The sequence below is a fragment of the Mustela putorius genome, unplaced genomic scaffold (assembly GCF_011764305.1).
Source record: "Mustela putorius furo isolate JIRA1106 unplaced genomic scaffold, ASM1176430v1.1 tig00003859_pilon_pilon_pilon, whole genome shotgun sequence".
NCBI lineage: Eukaryota > Metazoa > Chordata > Mammalia > Carnivora > Mustelidae > Mustela > Mustela putorius.
This window is the reverse complement of record NW_025422011.1, coordinates 12,222,249-12,247,631: the sequence shown is the minus strand read 5'-3', so window position 1 is coordinate 12,247,631 and position 25,383 is coordinate 12,222,249. Positions and strand designations below refer to the sequence as shown.

General features: G+C 34.3%; 1 protein-coding gene across 2 annotated transcripts in view; it reads right to left on the bottom strand.

Moving 5' to 3' along the window:
• CSTF3 (cleavage stimulation factor subunit 3) overlaps positions 1–25,383 on the bottom strand; it is a 67,230-nt gene that overhangs the window by 18,276 nt on the left and 23,571 nt on the right. The window contains exon 1 of one of the 2 annotated variants that reach the window (XM_013057970.2): positions 11,211–11,246. The exons of the other annotated variant lie outside the window; for it this stretch is intronic. Coding sequence (XP_012913424.1) covers positions 11,211–11,231 — 21 coding nt within the window. The 5' untranslated portion in view covers positions 11,232–11,246. Of the gene's footprint in view, positions 1–11,210; positions 11,247–25,383 lie in introns of those variants that run through there. 2 annotated transcript variants of the gene reach the window in all.

Here is a 25,383-nt window from a genome sequence, read left to right as displayed (position 1 = left end):
TTTCTAGAGTATTAAAACACCATGCCAGAGTTTGACTAATCTTGCAAATTCATCCCTAAACTTTCCAACTAATTCTGCATTACAAAATAACAAATAAGAGAATTTTGAGCATGACATGGATAATTATGCATTATAAATATGCCTTATATAAACTGAGTCTACACAGCTTTTCATACAATTGTTGAAATTTTATTTCAGATTTTGTAAAATTATAGTTACAAGGTAGATACAGAAATATATACAAGGCATCCTTGAATAAAGCCTCATATATCTACTAAAGACAAACTTTATTTAAAGTTTTATTTTCCTTGAATAGCTAGAACAATCTGAGTATGAGAGCAAAAAGATTTGCTAACTTTGACTACAATTACATTTTAGTCACCGAGTCAACCTACTATATTCTAGGCACAGTGGTAGGAACTGTGGCTACCACAGTGAACAAAACATGCATAGTGTCTGTGTCCTCAGAGGACTTAGAATTTTAATGCGGAAAAGTAGTGCCAAAATGGGGGAAATACAGGATGGTTATGGGTGCACTTAAGGGGAGTATAAAACTCAGACTTGGGGACATGCAAAAAATGTCCTGGAAAAGATGAAGATGTTAAGGATGAGGGGTTAGTCTAGTAAAGAAAGGGAGGAGTTATCCCAGGTAGGAGGAATCACATGTGCAAAGACAAAGGTTAAATATTATTAGCTATCCCTTTCTCTGAGTATTTTCATCAGATGGTAGGTGAATAATTTGATTGATCTGAGACATCTTGGCTTGTGGTCCTTTTCTCTTTCCTGGCTTAAGGTGATTCAGATGAAAATTTTACTTTGTTTCTTTTGCTGGCGACTTGCTCTTTCTCTTCAGAACTTGTAAGATTTCCTCTTGATCTTCAGAGATCATAAATTTTAAGAGAATATGCCTAAGTTTTGCACTTTGAGCCAGCTCAGTCAGGCTTTGGAGTCAGACCTCTTGGGTTTTCACGGACTATCTACTTAACCTCTTTTTTCCTTATCCGAATAATGGGGATGATAGTGCCTATTTTGCAAGGCCATTATTAAGGACTCTGAGTTAAGGTGAAGCCATTAGAATGCTGTCTGGCAAAGTGAGGACATAGTAATTGCCATTTATTATTCTATTAGCATAAATTCTGCCTGGAATTCAGCATGCCCTTTCAAGTTACAGAAACAGGTATCTTGCAGCTCAAGAATTTTTTTAAAAAACTACTGCCTTTTTTCTTTTTTTTCCCTTTTAGAACTCCTTTTATACACACTAGATCTCGTTGTTCTATTCTCAAAATCTATCATTTTTACCCTGTCTTTGAATTTTGGTCCAGATTTAAAACTATTTCTTCCACTATATTTTCCAGGCCAATAATTTAGGTCTCCATGTTACCATTTTCTTCCATTTGACTTATTGCTATAGTAGTTCAAAAATAATGGGATTTTGGTTTTTTTTTTTTAATACTACACATTCAATATTGCTGTGTTCATAGTATTTTGTTGAAGTTATTGTCACTCTGCTTTGTTAGGGGCCTGTCCCGACAGTTTCAGTTAGCACTCCTTTCTTGTTGCTGGATCCTTAGAGGTGTAGCTGTTTTTTCTATTCACTGAAGCTCAGTGTTGGCAGACCTGGGTAGCTGACCCTTTCTCTACCATGACAGCTCTGTAGCAGGTGTAGACAGCAAATAAGCTGTACATAGTCCTTGGGCATAGAACCGAAAATAAATCTTTGCTCAAGAGTAGGATTCAGCCTGCTGGTTTTCCTCCTTTTCGGTTTCTTGGAGCCACGCTGTTGTCAACATCCCTCTGGGGGTAGAAAGGCAGTTGAGGCATTCCAAATAATTTCATGGGTCAGTTTCTTACTTTTTGCCTTAAGTTCTCCACCAGCCATCTTCTTTGAGGCTGCCATAAAACCTGAGTTTCCTTGCATTCCCCTGCTTGACTCAGTAGAGATGAACAGGCTGAGTTAAAAGTGGGAGGGAAGTTAAGTTCAAGTGATCAGTTTCCTAAATGCAGATGACAAATTATAAACAGTTCTCACAATTGGCCAGGACAACCAACACTTATAGAGAAAACTGGCAAAGAATATGAATAGGCAATTCCCAGAAGAGAAAATGCAAATGTTTAAAAATAATGTGGCAATACAGACAAACTTCCAAAATGGGAAAAATAAAATAATAGATATCACTTTATACCAATCAGTATGGTAAAAGCTTAAAAAGGGTATTAACACTACTGAAGTGGTATGAGGAAAGAGAGTTCATCCACTGCTCAAGAAAATATGAATTGTTATAACCTTTATGGAAAGCCTTTGCCAAAATCTATTCAAATAAAAAAGTATACTTTTTGACCTAGCCATTCTGTTCTCAGACCTACCCCACAGAAACAAAAGCACACAGGATAAAATGGTGTTATACAGTTATTTACTGCTAACTTCGCAGCAGCAGAAACAGTTAACAAAGTAAATGTCCAATAGTAGGGAAATGGTTTAATAAATTATGGTGCATCAATATCATGGAATATTATAGATCCATATAAAATGAATTAAAGCTATATGTAACAGGTAACTTGGGAGTTTCCCTGTGATTTTATAGAGTGAAAAATGATTAAAATATACATATAGAATTCATTTTTATAAAACAATGATCAAAAATAAATCTACTTATACATATCTATGTTTGTAGATGATTTTATGAGCATGGAGATAATATGGTATACACACAAAACTGATAATAGTTATAGCAGGCAGAGTTCTAAGGGTAGAAAGAAGAATAGAGACAAGAAAAAAGAGACTGTACATATATGATTTCATTTATGCACTTAAGTTAAAAAAATCTATTTTTGTGTAAGAAATATAAACCAAAAAAATTTTTTTTTCCTACATGAATTGGTCCTCTCTCTTAGATTCATTATTTATTGTTTCAATTGGTATTACATTCAATATATGTTTGTAGAAAAACTGTGGAATTCTCTGGTCTTGAATACCTGGTCACTGATTATCATTTATTAATTCAACCAATAAATATTCAACAGCCCTTCTCTAGAGCCTATACTGATGGCTATAATGTTAATACATAGCAGCTATAATCTTACTTTTTAAACATTAAAATTTTAAAAGTACCAACCTGTATGCAGGTTGATGCAGTATTATAAAAATGAAAAGGATTTCATCACCTTGTATCAAATACTGAATATCTCACAGCAGCAGTGTTCCCACTTATAAAACAGGAATGATAAGAACATGTCCTATGAACACTTTCCAAGAATTGAAAAGAAAGCATCTAGATATTCCAGATGTATGAATCATACCAATTAACAAAATTTTGATCTAAAGGAGTATAAACTTTCCATTACATATTCTTTAAATAGAGCTATATAAACCAAATAACCAAAAAAGCAATGTTGTTATAATTGACCCCATTTGAGAGAAAAGCAAAGCTTATGCTGCAGATCATATTCAAATTCCATTTTGGTAAAAAATTCCACCTTGGTGAAAAACCAGCACAAGAACATGTGAACAAACTGCTTAATAGTCCATTTTTGTTCTCTAAAACATTATCCTAGGCGTTACTAACTAGTATTTGCACAAAAACATCTTACCTAGAAGTTAAATATTCTTAATATTTAGCAGTTATATAGGCTTGTACAGGAATCTACCTCATAACATAATCTTGGTTTAAATTTTTTAAATAATGAAAGAAAAAAGAAAATAATGTAAATTCTAGATACTGCCTTAAATTTTACACCAGAGACTCTTGCATCTGTTATTAACCAATGGAAAATGCCTCCATTTAATAAGCCCATTTTATACATACACATAATTTTACAAAGCTCACTAGAACTTGTTCCTATCTATTAAAAGTAATGTTTTGGGGGCACTTGGGGGCTCAGTTGGTAGAGCATGGAACTCTTGATCTTGGGGTCATGAGTCTGAGCCCCACATTGGGGGCTGAAGTTTACTTAAAAATAAATAATAAAAGTAACATTATGCATGTAATTTTAAAATGAAACTAACAGGGGCTCTTAAAAAATTACCTTTTTTTTGTCTCCAACTCTCAAACTTTAATGTGCAATCACCTGAGTAGTGTGAACTTCTGGGGCCTGGGTGGCTTAGTTGGTTGTCTGCTTTCTACTCAGGTCATGATCCCGGGGTCCTGGAATCCAGCCCCCCATTGGGCTCCCTGTCCAGTGGGGAATCTGCTTCTCCCACTCCCTCTGACCCTCCTCCCTGCTTGTGCTCTCGCTCTCTCAAATGAATAAATATTCTTTAAAAAAAAAAAAAGGATGTGTGGACTTAAATGTTTTTTAACAGGAATCCCAAGTTAGCCTAACGCAAAGATGTTTTACAGTGCACAGATTTATACCAAAATATGAATAACTTATGTCAGTGTGATGAAATGATTTTTTCAATATTTCTAATGTGGTTATATTATTTTTATAATTTAAAACATTATTATAAGAAAAAATTAAGGATAATTTCTAATATATATTCCTCTGACATGTCTACTGTTTATCATATAATTACAGTATTACTTTTTTTGATAAATCATTTGAATTTTACCAGTACATGAAAAGTTGCCGTGGAGGGATACAAGTAAAAAAAATTTTTTTGAAGATTTTATTTATTTTTCAGAGACAAGAGAGCACACTCAAGCAGGGAAAGTGGCAGGCAGAGGGAGAAACAGCCTCCCCACTGAGCAAGGAGCCCCATGTGGGATTCCAACCCAGGACCTTCAGATCATGACCCCAGCCAAAGGCAGACACTTAACCAACTGAGCCATCCAGGTGTCCCAGGAATAAAAATTTCCTAGGTGTCAACTTCCTAGGAATCATTTTTATTTTATAAAGGGGGGAGAGAGATAAGTGGAATACTATCAAGATTAATTAAACTTTAAATTTAACTGAATTTGGGGTTATTGGGGTTACTGGTTATTATTTGGGACAGGGTAAAACAAGTATAACACTGAATAAATACAGATCTATCTCTAACACTTTTGAACACTTCCCATTTCCAGTCATTTCTTAATTTCCACAGTTATTTCCCAAGCATTCATTGAATGTTGTCTTTTGGTACTAAAACTATCCTCAGGGTAATTATTGAACACAATGATGACTTACAGCAGATTATTTAATTTTGCAAAATATAAATGGTCAGAAGTGAAAAAAAGTTTAATAAGCCTTTGACTAACTGTGGTAACATTCATTTTTAACAGGTTAGATTAACTATGCCCTTACCTGGAACATCCAATATTTAGCTGTACAAAATTAAATTAGTTTTTTCTGGTCGATGTTGGAAAATTTTTCATATTTCACTGAACATTTTATTAAAAAGTTTGGTTTAAATGCCTATAAAACTAACATTTTTCTTATCAAATAAACCCATATATATCAACAGCATTTGACTTATTTCGTCGAATTTATTTTTTTTCTTATACCTTGGGAAAAGAAAAGAATCCCATAACATCAGAATATTTAAAAAAAACATTATTTGCAAAATTGTCAATTATAATAATTGTAAAATTAATTTTAAATGTTTCAAAAACATATCTAACAAATAAACCCACATGACAGGGTAACTATGAATAGGCAAAACGTTCTAAAAAGAAATCTTTACATACTTTTTTTACGTTTTTACATAGTAACCAATTAGGAAAAGTCAGTGCTTATGGTTTGGTTTTTTAAGATTTACTTTTCTCTACATCCAATGTGAGTCTCAAAATTACAACCTGAAATCAGGAGTCTCATGCTCTACCAACTGAGCCAGACCAGCACCCCAGTGCTTGTGTTAAGACACTACTGGGCTACCCGGCAGAGGCAGGGCTAGGCCTCATCTCAAGTGAATTTACATGGCATTTGCTTATAATAAGTGATGAATAAATGAATTAATTATAAACCTGCATTCCTAATTTGTTCCCCACATCTTTTTCAAAGTAAAGCACATGCACTTTTGTGGAATTTAAGACAATATAAACTGAGTTTGAGCTACAGAATTTGCCTCAACCTGCTTGTCTTAATTATCCAAAGTTTGGGGCTCTAAACCTGAAAGTTGAAAGCAAATGACATCCTAATTATAAACCCTATCTTCCTTTACTCTTTCCCACTGCTAATCTTATATCCTAAGAAAAAGTCTTGGAAGATTACAGAATATAAGAAGTGTTTAAGGAATGTGGGAAATACTGAAGACTGACACTAAGATAGACCAACAGCTTTCAAGTTGTTGGAGTAGCTGCAAAGCATTCTGATTTCCACCACCCAGTCCCAATATCATTTTTATTTAACAAATAATGGCATGCCTATGAGGCAGGCTCTTTTCTAGCACTGGAGAGAGTGGTAGATTAAGTTTTATAACCCATGGAGTTCTATTTTAGTGAAGGAGCCAGGTAAATAAAGAAACTAGGTAGTTTTAAATTTTTGTTCATCTATACTTCCTATTTTTTCCTATATTATAGGGTATTATTTCTATAACATAACTTTTCTATTAAATGTAGTTACAAATGTATGCCAACGTACACATATACAGATTTAGATAAACCTGTTTATGTCCCATAAATTTCAGTTCTCCAAGCACTTAAAATGTGTTGCAGAAATGTTAAACATGAGTGGAAAGTATAGACCACTGTTATCGTCTCATTAGGACTGAAATTAAAATGTGCTAAGCAGGGGCACCTGGGTTGGTCAGTCAGTTAAGCGTCTGCCTTAGGCTCAGGTCATGATGCTAGAGTTTTGGGATCAAGCCCTGCATCCAGGCCTGCTTCTCCCTCTCCCTCTGCCTGCAGCTCTGCTGTGTGTGCTCTGTCAAATAAATTAATAAAATCTTTAAAAGAAATGTGCTAAGCAAAAATATGATTATCTTCAGTTCTAGATTAAGTTTACATTCATTTCAATATTTCATACTAACCGAATTAAGTATTAATTGACCTTCCACTTTTCTGAACTAACTGAAAATATCCTCGGGGCGCCTGGGTGGCTCAGTTGGTTAAGCATCAGCCTTCAACTCAGGTGATGATCCCAGAGTCCTGGGTTCCGGCCCTGCCTTTGTCAGGCTCCCTGATCAGCTCCCTAGCCTACTTCTCCCTCTCCCCTCACCTGCTCATGCACGTGCTCTCAAGTAAATAAATAAAATTAAAAAAAAAAAAAAAGAGTATCCAGTGTGTGCATAGAATTTATGAAGTGGATATGAGAACAGGAAACTGAGCTCTAATAAGGAGCTTATAATCTACTTGGACACATAAAAGTAATTACTGGAAAGAACAGAGGACTCACTTTATTTTGTATATGTTCCATGTCCTATAAAATTCAGAGGAAAATGAGTTCTATGCAAATTGGAGTTAGCAAGGAAAGTTTCACTAAGCAGGCAAAATCCAGGCCATTAATGAGAAAAAAGGTTTGTATAAATCAATGACATGAGTGTGTGGAATTTTCTGTGGAACAGTGAAGACATCCACAGGAGAAAGAACATGTACTAGGAAAGCAGCATGGCTAACTGTAGTAGAGGTCCACTACAAAGGGCCTAAGCAGAGTTTAAATCTGATGCTAAGCTAAGCAGAGTTTAAATCTGATGCACAAAAAATTGGATGTCACCAATAAGGAACATAAACAATGGCTCATCAGTACTAGGGTGGGAGGTGCAGGTGAGGAAGACTGGCGGCATTAATGCTATGGGATGAAGCAAGCAGGCACTAGCTGACAGAATAATAGCTAAAAGGCTGTTACTGTCATCCTTAAGTAGCCTGAATTTGGGGGAGGGGAAATAGAAAGAGAAAACCAGTAATATAGAGGAAAGAGCAACAGAAGTATTTTTTCATGAGAATAATAAAAAATGTTATGGTAGGTGTTGTAAAGTTTACTTTTTATTAGATTTAATATGAGATGACTATACAAAAGTACCAGACTAGAAACAACTTAGTCAGGAGATAAGGTATTTGGTTTCAAATTAGACTAGGGATAAAGAATCTGTATTCTAGTCATTTGTTTTAAAATAACTTACATATATATACCAGAGTGTATAATGCCCAAGACATTAGGTATATTCCCTAAAGCAGAGAAAAAGAAAAGAAGCCTAACAAGTACATAAGCTAACAGAAAAAGGACAAAATCCCATCTAAGTAGTTAACATTGTAAGAAAGGGAACTGGTGAACGGTAGGATATGCCACAGGTCAAAATGAATGTGGGAGTAAAAAAGATCAGTGGATGTGGTAATAAAATTTATAGCTTATCTATTACAAATTTAAATTTAACAGTTGAAAGAATTAAACTTGTTGGAAGTTGAAATCAATACAAAATACTGCTAACACTAGCAGCATTTATTAAATATTTAATGTATGTTAAGCACTATTCTAGTTAAGAGTATATAGACATATTAACTCATTTAATCACTCCAGTAAATAAAGTACTATTTCTATTACTTAAAGATGAGAAAACTGAGAAGGTTCAGTAATTGCCCATGACTGCACAACTGAGCTCTTAACGACTACACTCTATATTGCTCTTTAGCAAGATACATGTATGAGGATGTTCATTGAAAAGACTGCTTCTAATACACAAATTTGGAACCTTAAATGACCAAAGGCAGAATGACTAAATTATGCTTTGTCTAAACAATGGAATGGGGTATACATATATACATAAAATTCAAAAGCAATGATGTAGATTTATAATACTAAATAGAAATATCTTCAATATACTAGTTTAAAAGTGGAATTTAAAAAATACACACACATTTGGTATGTTTACCCACCTACTTATCCTCCTCACCACCACCCCTAACTCTAGAGTACAAGAAACATAAACTAAGGAGAAATGCACACAACACTGTTATCACTGGGAGAATTGAGAGTTGTCTCAGTTACATATTTCCATAACACATTTTCTATAACACAATTTTACTGCAGTAAAGAGTTGGAGAGAAAGTCATAGTTGATTTGGGGCAGTGAATTCTTCTGAGTAATTTACTGGTATTTTTCTCTGGTTATAAACATCTCTATTTTAGATTCATTTTTAAATGCTCTGAAATTCTCAGCCAGGCCTACAAAGCTAAAAAAGTTAAATAAGTGATAGGTAAATCAGGCAAAACTGACTTCAACCAAAACCACCAAAGCTAAAACTTTCAACTTAATTTTTTTTTTAAGATTTTATTTATTTATTTGACAGACAGATATCACAAGCAGGCAGAGAGGCAGGCAGAGAGAGAGGAGAAAGCAGGCTTCCCCAGAGAAGAGAGCCTGATGAGGGGCTTGATCCCAGGATGCTGGGAGCATGACCTGAGCTGAAGGCAGAGGCTTTAACCCACTGAGCCACCCAGGTGCCCCTCAACTAAATTTGATTTTGTCCCAAATACAGGGCATTTGTCAACCACCCTCACTTGACATCTATAGACACAGTCTGTTTTACTTAATGTCTATAAATTCTTTGCTCCCAGGAAAAAATATTTTGTCAACATTATGCCAAACATTATTTTTCAAGAATATCCTTCAAATTTTGAGTAAGGAAAATAGAGCAGGATATTTTACTTTTTGAGAAAAGTAATTTGGTCTTAAGTATCAAAAATCACTTATTATCAGTGGGCTCAATTGGTTTTGCTACTCTAGCACCATTATGCCACCTCTCCATCATTCTCTCAAATCTGCCTTGTGGGACAGAAATTCTTACATTAGGGGCACCTGGGTGGCTTAGGCAGTTGAGCATCCACTCTTGATTTCTGCTCAGGTCATGATCTCAGGTTTGTGAGACTGAGCCCTATGCTCAGTCTACTTGTGGAGTGTGGGTGTGGAGCCTGCTTGAGATTCTCTGTCTCTGTCTCTCAACCCCCTTCCCTTGGTCCTTCCCCTCCAAAACCCCAGTACATTAAAACTGAGAATGAGAAATACATACGATCATTTGAGATCTTTCAGCTAGTAGGAATGTCAAAAAACCAATTTTATAAGTTACTGATCGCAAAAACAGTATCGATTCCAAAATATGCACCCTGAATAATGCTTAAGCAGAAGTACTGATTTGCTTCCCTCAAATGTCTAACAGTTTTTTTCCAATCTATTTATACTGTTTTCTATGCTACCTTAGTTTTCAACTTTTATGAATTATCCTCTTAATAAAATGAAAACCCTTCCAGCCTAACTTAAAAATACTATTCAGTAATATAATTTCTCTAGCATTATTACAAGAACTTTATGTATCACCCTAGAAAGTATCTAACTCCACTCATTTGCTGAGTTAATCTTCCGTGAGTATAGTTATACAACGTTTTTAAAAACATGTGGAGTGGAATTTTTTTCCAGTAATCTCTACATCCAACATGGGGCTCAAATTCAGGACCCAAGATCAAAAGTCACATGCTCTTCTGACCAAGTCAGGTGCCTCTAAAGGGGAAAATTTTTGAAGTGGAAAACCATTTACTTAAAACTCTTTACAATTCTTTCTTCTCTTAATATATTTCTCACTACATATGCAATTTCACAAATTGAGAATTGCTATTTAAAAAATTAATAATTATCATGGGACAAAAGCCATAGTCACTCCTCTACTGTGAATCATTCTAGTTTTACTAATCAATTTCCTTCCCATTTTGATAAATTCATAACAGTATACCATTTTGCTTGCCAATTTTCAATGACATCATAATTTTTTCCATTCGTTTCCATTTTTCCATTCATTTTATATATGCTTTTACATTGCTAAATCAAGTATAACATTGATACTAGATATGTAGCATCATGGGTAATGCATCATCTGGACTTTCCTAAAATCATTTCTGGAAATCAAGATTATGCTTCCATAAAAAAGTAGAATAAATTTAGTGCATTACATTTGTCTAGTTTTGAAGCAACTTGCCTAGTCTTCAATTTCCTTATCAACAGATTCATGAACGTAGAAAAAAAATCCCATTTCTCCAAAACTTATACTGCATGCTTTGAATTTTAGATCAGAAATTATAATTAAGTTCTGCAGCTCTGCACTTCATACCCTTCTCATGTAAAAAAAAAAAAAAAAAAAAAGCCCAAATCAACATTTGTATGACTCAATTCTAGCTTTCTCAATCCTACATGCATAGTTATTAAAATGACCTAATTCTATATTGCATTTAAATATATGCTAACTAAATAATCTCCCAACCATCTTTTCCACCAAATTTGTACATTTATGTAATCTTTTCCTCTCTATTCCTGGGCAAACTATACAGTGGCCATTATTACTAAAATTTGGAAGCAATTTAAAAGGCCCTTACCTGGCTCATTTGAAAGATCATGGCAGCAACTTTTGATTGTGAAATAGCAATTCTAAATAGTCAATCTGAAGAAATTGTTATAAATGTGTAAAGGTAAAATCGTATTTGTTAAGTTTCTTATAAAGCAAAAAAATGGAAAACAATATAATGTACAACAGTAAAGGACTGATTACATAACATTATCTAGAATGGACTACTTTGGCTTAAAAGCAATTCAGTATAAGTAACACATGTAGAAAATCTAAGTTATAAAAAGTCTTAAGATTTTACACATAGGTACACATAGAGAAGCCAACAGTGGATTAAGGTAGTAGCAATACAATTTCTTCCCTTTAAACTTTTCTAGCTTTTCTGTAATAAACATGAATTGTGTTACCCTTTTAAAAAAGAAAAATGTTTTATTTTCCCTTTTAAATAATAACAAATTCACAATTCCTCTCATCTCTTTTCTCTTAACTTCCATTTATTTGATGCCACTTCATTATGCTTGACCTTTAAAACTGAACCATTTCATTCCAAAATTTTTATTCACCCACATATTTAGCTTTTGTGACAACTGTATATGAAAGCCTGCAATAGGAACTGTATTTTTTCAGTATTCCATTGGCTCATATGAAAATGAGTCATCATTAAAAAAATCCCACAAAGGCACTGACTTTCACCAGTTTATTTTGCAGCACCTAGAGTAGTTCCCAACATAGAACATTCAATCAACAGTTGCTAAATTGAAGTTCCTTGTGGAATATTACACTAAATTAAGTATCTACGAAACTGTAAAAATGTAAATGTGTAACTTTTATAAAAAGCTAGGAGTTCTGTAATTCTTGTTAAAACTTGAACTGAAAAACCCAACCTCCATAAAATGGTTTAGAAAGAATATTATACTGTCAGTCAATTTAGAATAACAATTTTATAAAATAGATTAAGGACTGACTAAAATGCTAATATGGAGTTTGAAAGTAGATTTTTCACGTGGCTTAGACAATTCCATGCAAATATCAAATCAATTTTTTCATTTATTCTCTTAAAAGTTTTTATTTCCAATGTAACACTGCTTCAAATAGCCACCTGAAAGATGAGAAATTGGGGCTCCGACGTGAGGTTTAAATAAGTAGACATAACTAACCAATTATAAATAAATAAGATTGAGACCTGAATCATCTTCTTCTATGATGGATATGTTCCAAAATTCAAACTCTGGTTCTATTTTTATGAGTTAAGTCCTACTTTAAAATTTTAAGTATTTATTATCTCCAAAATGTTTATAAAATAACCTAATAGGTACTTAAATTTTAAAACTTTTTTCCTTACTTCATAAGTTCCTAAGTGACTTTCTCTAAACAGGCCTATAAAGGCTTAAGAGAAGTATGCCCTATTTTTCTACAATATATATAGTTTGAAATGTTTGGCTTATGTTTTATATTTTATCTCCTCCAAATACATGTTTGTGAGGACATTTTCCAAAGTGATACCACCAAAAGTAAAGAATTAAGCTCAAGTTCTACATGGAACGCTGCCATTAAGGTTTCAGGGGACAAGAAAGAAGGATTATAGTGGCATTCTTGTTATACAAAATAGACCCCCACTGTGCTCACTTAAATGTAAAGAAAGCTGAAGGGGGAAAAAAGCTGAATAGGAAGCCCTGGATCAAGCTAATATTTTAGCTTATAAATGAAGTCTGGAAGCTCCTGTCATCTAATAAACAGATGGTCATTTTTCCCAGCGGATTCTAACACAGGTCTATTTTTGTCTGGGCTTTACATGACAGGCTAGTGCAGCTGTCAGATTATCAAAGTTTGTGGCACATAAGAAGTAATAGGAAAGTAAGTTTCCTACTGCTCAGTCTCTAAGAAGCTGAACGGACAGCCCTTTTCTAACCACTACCTAAATCTAAGGGAGGACAGAAGCCTGGGACAGGACCATTCCTGCCCCACCCCCATGCCCTCATCCAACAAAATGCACACAGACAAGGCATAAAATAATGTAGGGATGGACTTCCAAATTGCTTCATTTGAAAACCCAGACTTTGTAAGTATTTAGTTACCTCAACAATTGGGAAAACTAATTTTAAAATGTTTAATATTAAATAAATCAACAAGTAAAAGTTTTACGTTAAATAGTACAAATATAATCTATGTAATATAAAATTCACTTCGAAGTGATTTCCATAATTCTTAAAAGTGCCTTCATGGTTTTGATGCTTGTTTTTAATTAATAGCTCAAGAAAATTTATACTGTGAATCAAGATTATTCTTCACAAATATTTTATAGTCAAATCAATTTAAGGGGAAAAAGCAAGTAACTAGCAAAAGAAGTATACCCTTACAAAATCTTCTTAAAGGGGCACCTGAGTAGCTCAGTCATTAAGTATCTGCCTTCGGCTCAGGTCATGATCCCAGGGTCCTGGGATGGAACCCCTCGTCGGACTCCTTTCTCAACTCCCTAGCTGCTATACTGCCTACTTGTATGTTTGCTCTCTCTGTGTCAAATAAATTAATCAATTAAAACAAAATAAAAAATCTATTTAAAACTATTATCATTACCTTCGGGTATTTGAGTTTTCTCATGTCTTTCTAATGTTGAGTTGCAGGAAATAGAAAGCTCAAGACATGTGAGAAAAATAACTTGTAAACATAAGATTTAAATGGGAAATTACAGGGTTGATCCACTAAATTAAAAGCTAAGCACAAAACATGTATTTGAAAGAAAAGTATTGAGAGCAAGTGAAGAACACCAAAAAAACAAAGAAAAATATTGGCTTTTCATCTCAGAGCATATTTATCATTTGTTCCAATTTGTCCCTGAGAAAAACATAAGCAATCAAGAGAATATACTATTTAACTTTTATGTCAAAATTACAACTTTTAAATAGCAAATTGTGAAGAATCCCTTAACTCCCCTAATATATAATGTTTCTGCAAATAAGAAAAAGCAGAACAGAAAAATGTGGTAAGGGTATCATATCGGGGCTCAGAAAAAGAAATCCAAAGTCTTTAAACATGCAAACATGCTCAATCTCATTCATAAGAGAAATGCAAATTAACCACACAGAGATTATTTACCTATAAATACTGGCTAGAGTTTTAAAGTATAGTAATATATTGCATTAAGAGGATGTGAGGAAGTGAAGTTTTCCAAGGATTATCAATGGGATTTTAAATTGCTACCACCTCTGTGAAAGGGAACTTGGATATAGAAAATTCAAAAAAATCCCACATACTCTTTGATCTAGCAACTCATCTAGAAACTTAATCTACAAAAATATTCACACAAATGGAAATGACATAGAAAGACATTCAACGGGGGCTCCTGGGTGGCTCAGTGGGTTAAAGCCTCTGCCTTCGGCTCAGGTCATGATCTCAGAGTCCTGGGATCGAGCCCATATCGGGCTCTCTGCTCAGCGGGGAGCCTGCTTCCTCCTCTCTCTCTGCCTGCCTCTCTGCCTGCCTCTCTGCCTGCTTGTCATCTCTCTGTCAAATAAAATCTTTACTTTTAAGTAAAATCTTTACTTAAAAAAAAAAAAAAAAAAAAAGAGGGGCGCCTGGGTGGCTCAGTGGGTTAAAGCCTCTGCCTTCGGCTCAGGTCATGATCCCCCAGGGTCCTGGGATCAAGCCCCATATCAGGCTCTCTGCTCAGCAGGGAGCCTGCTTCCTCCTCTCTCTGCCTGCTTCTGGGCCTACTTGTGATCTCCATCTGTCAAATAAATAAATAAAATCTTAAAAAAAAAAAAAAGATGTTCAGCGTTCAATGCGGTAATGTTCATATTACAAGAAGTCTGGGAAGAACCTAAATATTCCTCATTTTTTTAAATTAAGTAAAGCCCTTCACCCAACATGGGGCTTGAACTCATGAACCCTGAGAACATGAGTTGGATGCTCTACCAACTGAGCCAGCCAGGCAGAAATTAGATGTATAATACTGTTTAACTATTTAACTAACATTATATTTTAAGACAAAGAATTACTTTCTCAACTTCCACTTACTAGAATTTAAGCATTTTAAAAAGAAATCTATCACGAACTGATAAAGTACAGAAGTATTACCATAAAAATTTAACTCATAATTTTCAAACATAAAAATGGTATTAACTAATGAAATAAAATACTGGTATAATTCAAGATTATTTAGAGTGTTTTATCAGGTATTAATAATACTTAACTACTATTGAAATGATTACAAATGGATAAAAATATGACTTAGAGTCAACACTTACACTGTTCTACACAAACTTTATAAGCTTCAGCACTAAAGCAATCAAATAAGATTTACCAAATTTATATGATAAACATAAAATTCATAATTGCTTTCTTTTTAAAAAATGAAACTAAAAATAAATATTAACTACAATTCTAATAAAGGCCCACTCAAGAGAACTTTCATTACAACAGAATGAATTTGGGGGAGAAAACTTATTAAGAAAACAAATATTCAGGGTAACCTCATGGATACTTACTTAAAATTCCTTATCATGTATTTAAGCTTGAGGAAACTATATAATTGGAAATGTCCAAAAGTATGTATCTTTGACGATGCTTTTGTTGTTTTATTAATCTTGCCTAGAATTTCTTTCATCTCCATAAAGATTTTATTTCTGGATATAGAGCTTTGACAACTAGTTTCAGCAAATTGAAGTGCCAATTCCAATGTCTTCTGGCTTCCATTGCTGCTGTTGGGAAGTTGTTGATCAACCTGCCAATCCTTTGTTCATTTGTCTTTGTAGATAGCTGTTGCTGTGATTTTTCTGATCTTGTTTTCTATGGTTGCATTTTCATGTATCTATGTGGAAATTTTTATTATTATTATTATTACTTGGGATCCATTGAGCATCCTGAACTCTGGAAAATTAGTATTTAGCTCTTCAAATTGTGCTTCTGCCCAATCTCTCTTCTACTTCTGAAACTTCAATTAGACACATTTTCACTCTATGCTTTGTGGCTCTTAATCTCTCTCATATTTTCTATCTCATGGTCTCTTAGGCTCTAATCTGGATTCCTTCAAGTCTCTCTTCAGAGTGCCTAATCTGTTTCAACTCAATTCAACCTTAACTGAAGTCTTTGTTGATCTTTTTCTGCGTATGTGGTTTCCTTACATGCGGTTTTTAATAATTGAAACCCTTCTCCTTGGAAAAATATTTGTGGAGAAAAAAAAAATTTTTTTTAATGGTTTTTGTGATGAAAGTACAATCTTCCAGAAAGGGTTTGAGTAAACTTACTGGTTTATGAAGAGCCTAAACTCAGACTGAGTCCACCCTACATTAATGGGGTTTTGTTTTGTTTTTGAACCACCCAAGAGTTGTTTATTTTAACCACAAATCCATTCAAAGGACAACTCTGCTGTATCCTATCAGGACTTCCCCATTCCTTTCTGGTCAGGATCATAGTAAATGTCCTCAGTCTCCTCTAAGTTAGGCTGATAGCACAGTTTTTTCTGGTTCACTCTCATCCTGAGTATTACCTACACAGTTTTAAAGGGGAAGAATATTTTGAGCAGACTTGGGCTCCGATTTTTGTTGCCTGAGCCCTTGGAAGCATTAACAGTTGCAGCTTGTGTTCTCCCAGTGTGGCAAAGACTCTCAGGGTAAAAACAACTGAGGTATTTTGCTTATCTCCCAGTGTTCCTATTTTTGTTTTTCTGTGTTTGTTTTGCAATTAGTTTTGGCCTGGCAAATCCTTACTATCAGTTCTTCCAGTAGGCTTTTATCAAATTCAGTCCTGCAGTCTTAGTTGCTTTCAGTGAGAGTTGATCTGAGTAACGAAGTTCACCATACTACCCAAATCTTCAATGTTTCATACTATTTAGCTTTCAAAAACCTTGGGGAAAAAAATTGTACACAAACTATCTTGAAAAGTAACTTAAAACTTTAAAATCCAATGTTCACCGATACACTGAATCCCAAAGTTTAAAAAAAAAAATAGAATTAAACAAACCATATATTACAGAATTCCCAATTTAGTTCTCTGAAACACTAGATGAATCCAGCAATTTGAGTTTAAGGTTTGCTATGCCCAAGTAAGTGAAGCTTGGGTGAAAATCTCAAGAACAAAAAGTAAAATGATAACTAATATTTAACACAGAATTCTACAGCCTTTTTTTTTTTTTTTAAAGATGAAAGCTAGGGTAATCTTATATTTGTCTTTAAAAATAAATCTATATAAAGTTGTTTATGTATTAAAAGGCCTTTATATATTTCAATATTTAATATTTTAATATAGTATTTTAGTTTTTGCAAAAAGAATTCCCACTCGTCAATCAGATGCTGGCATTGTGTACATATATATTAGTCACAGTTGTGAAAGAGGGTGGGGAGTTAGAATGTCTATGCTTTACTAATTTGACAGAACCACCTGTGAAATCTCATAAATCAACATGTGAAAACTCAAGTTTAATCATATATATACATACAAATATCTCAGAAATTTCACTCCAATATAATACTGCCAAAACTTTATTTTAACTTGCCAGGAACTTATTTTATACCAAGTTTTAAAGTTTTATCTGCAACTATTTCAGAACTACAAGCAATTTTTTAAAGTTACTTCAAAATGGTTAGGTCAACTAGTAGTACCCTTTAAATTGGGTAATTCTTTAAAAACACTTTTGTGTCATACATCAAGATAATTCTAAACAGCAGTAAAGCTTAATCTATGATACCTAATCATCTCAGGCTATCAGACAAAAACATTTCCTTTGCATCTTAGATAAACTAGAAGAACACCTTTTTTAACCTGTTAACAGTAAAGCTATTAGATGTTTAATTTTATAAAAAAGGATACATTTTGCCATAAATTGGTACCATACTCTGATTCTTAGAAATTAAAATTCAAGGGGCACCTGGGTGGTTCAGTTGGTTCAAGTATCTGCCTTCAGCTCAGGTAATGATCCCAGACTCCTGGGATAGGGCCCACATTGGGCTCCCTGCTCAGGAGAGTCTGCTTCTCCTTCTCTCTCTACCTCTTCCCCCAAAACTTGTGCTCACTCTAATAAATAAAATCTTTTTAAAAATTGAAATTCAAGTTGTAAAACAATATGATCTCAATTTTACTTCCCACTGCAATTTTTCATCCAACCAAGTACCACTGTATGTCAAGCATCATTCTCAGTTCCTGAAACCTAACAGAGTACAAAGGAGAAATTATAAACACAGTAAGTATTATAACTGAAAAAAAATAGAGTTAAGATTTGAATTTTGATGAGTTGGGATAGAGGTGGCAAGTTTCATTCAGTAGCCATAGCCGATCTCTCAGTGAAGATAACACTTTTTCTTGCAGATTTGAAGAATGCAAAAGATTTACTTAAGCAGCTATATCTTTAGAGCCGACAACAGAGCTAATTTGTAAAGAAAAGCCTGGAGGTGGGAATATGTCTAGAACATTTAAGGAGGCTAGTGTGACTGATGAAGAGACTTTAATACATGAGTTATCTACCATACAATTATCAAGCACAAAATTTTATACTGAATCTGGTATCCCAGTATTTATCCCTCATATAGACTAATTAAAAACTAATCAACCTATCTGCATTTGACTAATAACTGATGTTTAAACATAAAATTTACAGATATGAACTCAGTTAAAATGTACAAATTTTGTTATTGCTATACCAAATTCCACTTGGACGAGAGCCCTGATTATTGTAATGGTTTTGAAGGTTCCAGAAAGCAGCCAAACCCAATCAAGAACCAGACTCACTAATTCAGTGATCAAAGATGCAGTATAACCCTTAATTACTCTTACAGTTATAGAAACACTATTTCATGCAATCCCATTCTAAAATGGGGCGCCTGGGTGGCTCAGTCGTTAAGCGGCTGCCTCTGGCTCGGGTCATGATCCCAGGGTCCTAGGATTGAGCCCCACATCGGGCTCCCTGCTTAGCAGGAAGCCTGCTTCTCCCTCTCCCACTTCCTGTGCTTGTGTTCCCTCTCTCGCTCTCTAATAAATAAATAATATCTTTAAAAATATAGATAGATCATTATCACATCAATATAATTATTAATACTTCCCCCCTTATTAATTTAACATACTGCTGTAAATAGACAATACTCCCACCCTAATAATTTTTGGACTTTAAGAAAATTTGAAAACTTAGAAACTGGCACAGCTTTACCAAAAATAGGTTTGGAAACCAGCTGTTTTGCTTTTTTCTTAATTTTAGCCAGTCTATGTATTCCAAAAATATTCACAAGACATCAGGACATGAATTCCAGGGTTTTCCTCAAAATAAGTTTCAGTAAGTGTAAGTGGCATTTAAAAATCTTGGTTAAATGTCCCTTTGGTTCAACTGTCCCTTTTAGTGCACACTTGGCACATTAAACTCCATGTTTAACCAAACTGAGGTAGTAAAGTCTCAAATTTCTTTCATTAACAGAGTTTATAAAACGAATAAAAATCTTTTTTCCTGTGCATAAGTCAATCTAGAAATTCTATGTTACTGAATAAGCTAGAGACTGGTATGTGGTATCCTAGGACTGGCATTTAGTAAAAACATTTTTACTTATGGTGTAAACTTTTCTAGGAACCAAACTGATTAAAGCAAGCACTCAGGGGCGTCTGGGTGGCTTAGTGGCTTAAAGCCTCTGCCTTCGGCTCAGGTCATGATCCCAGGGTCCTGGGATCCAGTCTCGCATAGGGTTCTCTGCTCAGCAGTGAGCCTGCTTCCTCCTCTCTCTGCCTGCTTCTCTGCCTACTTGTGATCTCCGTCTGTCAAACAAATAAAATCTTAAAAAAAAAAAAAAAAAAAAAAAAAAAAAAGGCAACCGCTCAGATTTTACCTACCTATAAAAAAAATAACTAGTTTCTACCTTTGAAAAGGCTTTTTTCTCCCTGCAAAAGAACATTTGGCCAATTGTTACATTTTCCTCAAGCTATCTGAAGACTATTTCAGGGAATAAAAGGTTTCATAGCTTCTTAAATTCTCTTAAGTCTGAAATGCCAAGTAAAAATTAAATGAAACCAAAAGAGGATTTCTAACCAACATGTATCTTTCTTTGAAAAGTGAAAAGGAAACTTCCACTCAGTTAACATCTAAATTTATGTAGGCATGACTTAAAACAAGAACCCAGAATTATGTTCTCTCAACTTGCTGTTTTCCTAGAGCAAAATTACATTCACCTTACTATTTTAGCCATTAAAGTTTTAGACATTCAGGCTTTTCCCTCCAGTTCTATTTTCTAAAAGCTTGGGTGCAATTATTAACTATAGAGCTCATATTTTTATGTAAGAAATACTTCAAGTAACGGTCTTAAGTCATCTGGTCATCTGTTTGAAATAGTGGGAAGGACTAGAAGTGAAATTCAGCTTACCAACTATCAAGCTGTTTCAACTGCTCAAATAAAGCAATGTTCTTTTTTTTCTTGCCTCTGTTGAGGCCTCAGCACTAGTGGTTCCCTTTGCAGGGACTCACAAATTTCAGGCCTGTTTAGAAATCTTGCTGTTTTACATCTCCTGGACCAACCTCCCATATTGTTTTCTCTATCACAGCACCTATCAGCCATATTGTTTCTCTACAACAAACTATAATAAACTTGTTCACTGAGATGTTCATAGCATGTTGGTGTCTAGCATCCATTTATGCTAGAATTAACTTGAAAGTTAATTCCCCCATCTTCTCCTGATACATGAAGTGAAAGTAGGACCTGAAATAACATATTTTCATGTATTTTGTCAATAGCCAAATAAAAACCTATGAAAATGTGCCCAGTGACTTTCTGAGAATCTGTAAATTCAATAGTCAATTGTACTACAGAAAAAGAGTATAAGACTTTGGGAAATTTTAATGAATATAACCCAGGCAAATATATCAATAGACATCTGTTAAGTCTTCATTCTAGTCAACATCCACTGATTCAGGGAACTTTTAAAGAACCCACATATAAAAATACTTGCCAAAGGGTTTGCTAATAAAATTCTGCATCTTTTAATCTGCACATCATTTCCTAGAAGTTAAGCTACAGTTACACTTTTCTCCCTATTCAGAAAAGATTAGAATAAACATCACTGAATACGCTGAAATGAATTTCTACCGTTCTTCAATTAAGAGAAATTTAAAACTGCAAAATTATTTTATAGGCAAATAATTTGAATTTTTACATTTCATAGATTTATTTAGGATCAACTGAGCAGTATAATATGAAAAACAAGATATTACAGTATTCAGTGACATAGACTGGAGATGTACTCAAAAATATTTAACCTTCTAAGTCTGATAAACTATAGGTTACCAATAAATGGAAATATTGGCCCAGTTTCAGTAACTATGACTTTCCCATTAACTACAGAAGTTAAGATTCTCGGCATCCCTGGGTGCCTCAGTCATTAAGCATCTGCCTTGGGCTCCGGTCAAGATCCCTGGGTCCTGGGATTGAGCCCTGCATCCGGCTCCCTGTTCAGCAGGAAGCCTGCTTCTCCCTCTCCTACTCCCCCTGCTTATGTTCCCTCTGTCTCTGTCAAATAAAACCTTTTTAAAAAGAAAGTTAAAAAAGAAAAGTTTTGTAACTTTTAAAAAGAGCACTAAATGTTGTGCCCCTCTGACTTCGATTTTTCATGAGGTCCCCCCCCATAATTTCAAGTAATTTAAAGATTTCCCCTCCAAAAATACCCACATACACACACACACACACACACACACACACACAAATAAAATAGTCTATGCTGCCAGAAAGACTTATTTTGCAAGACTTCTACACTTCTATAGAAACAAAGGTTAACTGTATAGTAAGCAGATATTCAAAGGCTAATATTCTTCACTAAATCCTATATTCTGGTCTTGATTTAAGACAATTCCATCTTAATAAAACTCACTGCTCATTAAGTAGAAAGTAAAATGTACTATTCTCATATTAATGTTGAATATAGTTTTAAAGACCACATCCTTACAAATTAAAAGTCCAGAATTAGTAAGATTTCTGTTAGTGTTCAGAATTCCCTTGTTATCTGAAATTTTATCAAAATACATAAGGTTAAACTTTTTTAAATCTGTGAAAGGTAAAAAAACATAGCGTAACAAAGCAGAATTTTAGAAGATGTTACAAACCATAAGATGAAGCTGCATGGAAGTTACTATTCATGCTAACTTCTAAAACACTTAACAAATGTATGTGGTTGTTGAGTGGCTATACATAATCTATTTTTCAAAGAACTAGTTGCTCAAACCCAAGAATTAGAACACTTGACTATAAACCTCTTTCCCACTTTAAACATGAGTTTTGTTGATGCTAACAAAGTTGTTTAAATAATCTAAATCTCAGAAAAGCTGGTCATCTGAAAAAAAAAGAAAAAAAAAGGAGGGGTAACACACACATACCTCAAAAGGTAAACTGTGGTTAATCAAATATCCCATATAAAGTACTAAACACAATGCCAGAATATATTAAAATAACAATAATTTGAGCTATTACCATTGAGGACAGTAATAAGAATAAAGGAAAAATCACTATAGTAAGATACAACTGAAAATCAACTATGAATTTTTAAAATGTAACTTGAACTCTTTACTTCTAAAAATCTGCTCTGGAAAAATCTTTCACCTCCAAAAGTATCTTCATTAGGTAATGTCCACAGATTTTTTCCATAAAAGTAGTTTTGCAGAACTATAACGAAAATATAAATGAAAAAACATTTGCTTACATTTAAGAACTCCAGTTCAATTCCATGCATATTTTAGGTAAGAACCGCAAAACCTTTGGGTTATAGCAAATGTATTTAAATTTAGAAAATAAGTCTCCTCTTGGTAAAAATATAAAAAACTCCCAACTTACTAACATTACATATCTAGAAGAGTTAACGGGACTTTGCCATTTTTATATAGATTATTGGAACGAATACTTGAATTCACATTAGTCTTTCCTATTCAGATAAAGAAGAGATGGATCGGAGAAATGGAAAAACTGTGTGGTAAATTTAACTTAAACACAAAGCACAGAAGAAAAAAGGACCATTATCGGGGCAGCTGGGTGGTTCAGTCGGTTAAGCAACAGGACTCTTGGTTTCAGTTCAGGTCATGACCTCAAGGGTTGTGAGTACAAGCCCCACGTCGAATCCACAATGAGCACGGAGCCTGCTTGAGACTCTCTCTCCCTGTTTCCCCACCCCCTGTTCACATGCATGTTCTCCCTTAAGAAAAAGAAAATTTAAAAATTGGAACACTGGACGCTTGGGTGGCTCAGTTGGTTGAGCGACTGCCTTCAGCTCAGGTCATGATCCTGGAGTCCCAGGATCAAGTCCTGCATCAGGCTCCCAGCTCCATGGGGAGTCTGCATCTCCCTCTGACCTTCTCCTCGCTCATGTTGTCTCTCACTGTCTCTCTCTCAAACAAATAAATAAAATCTTAAAATAAATAAATACATAAATAAATAAATAAAAATTGGAACACCGTAAGGGGAAAATTCAAATAATCTTATCTATCACAGAAACAGGGAATTTTAGAAAAAAAATCCTAGGACAGCTGAAAAATGTAAACATAAGCTGCATATTAACTTGTATTAGAACACTAGTGTTCTTTTTCAGTATGATAATGGTATTGTGGTTATGCAGTAAAATATTTTTTATATAAACAGAGAAAGATAAAGCCTGTATGCCAAAACATAACATCCAGTCAAGGTAGAAGGTCTATAGGTATTTAATATTCATGTTATTCTTTCAGTTTTTCTATTTTAGAATTTTCATAATAAAAGCCTGAAAAGGGAAGCATACCCAGCTGGTTCTGTCAACTCAAGAGTCATGGGCTGAGTCCCACATTGGGCATGGAGTGTACCTACTTAAAAATAAATAACCTGGGGCATCTGGATGGCTCAGTGGGTTAAAGCCTCTGCCTTCAGCTCAGGTCATGATCCCAGGGTCCTGGGATTGCGCCCGCATCCGGCTCTCTGCCTGCTTCCCAGTGTACTTGTGATCTCTGTCTGTCAAGTAAATAAATAAAATCTTTCAAAATAAACAAATAAATAACCTGAACCTTCTTATAAATAAACAATGGAAGAGCTTAAAGTACAAAATCCTAGTCCATCGGATTTCAAATTCTGTGCCATTTCTGTTTCTCCATACTACCCTTTATAACTACAAATCTCCCACATTTCTTTCAAGAAATGACCAATTCTTCAAACATCTTTTCTGCACTACCAAAAATTGACAATGCCACTGTTGCAGTAACAGATAATCAGGAATAAATGTACTACTGCAGTTGAGACACAAAGCAAATAACCACCCCTACAATTAAAGGACTGTGTTGTAGACACCTATATGTAAGTTCTTTTGACTTGGAATGTATGTTCTTTAAATGTAAATCTCACTCTTCTGTGAACTCACCCATTCAAATTTACAATCAAACAGCCAGCTTTTAGGAAAATACCACTTCTATTGTTTAAGCGATCTTTAATTGCTAAAAGAGAAATTATTTCCTTTAAAGTGTTAGCTTTCCAAATTTGTGCCTCAAGCAGTAAAGAAATTATTTAAGTACTTTAAGAATATAGCATTTGCAAACACAATGAAATACTTATCTAGAAACTTTTCATTCTTTTCTAGACTTTTTAAACTCACATCCTAACCTGTTTTAAAGCCAAAGACCTGATGATTTAAAAATATATATATATATTCTTATTTGAAATAACTTGCCATTTGGCTAATAAATCAGTAAGATACTAATTTTCTGTGGCCTACAGTGATTCTCATAAAACTAGTTAAGTTTTTATAAACCTAAGAATTGAGGAGCAAATGTTATCTTCCCCATGTGATTTATGACAGAATTTAAAGGCATTACTGAGAGTATGAGATATGAGATTTAGAAAACTTGCTAATCACAAACCACTGAAATCCTGTAAATCATTTTTTCTAACTCACTAACTACTGTTTAAAAGAAAAAAACGTGGAGGGGAGTCTTGGTTAAGCATCTGCCTTCAGCTCAGATCCCAGCATCCTGGGGTCCAGCGTGCATCAGGCTCCCTGCTTAGCAGGGAAGCCTGTTTCTCCCTCTCCCAGCTCATGTCTCTCTTTCTCAAATAACAAAATCTTTAAAAATTAAAACGTTACTATTTAAAAAAAAAATGTGGAAGCAAGTAAAGAAAATCTGGCACTCTCCAACAGTTCTCAAATATACTCGAAGTTTGAGTCTATTGAATAGAGTACCTACTTACACTCAACAATAAAAACACACACACAGGGACGCCTGGGTGGCTCAGTTGGTTAAG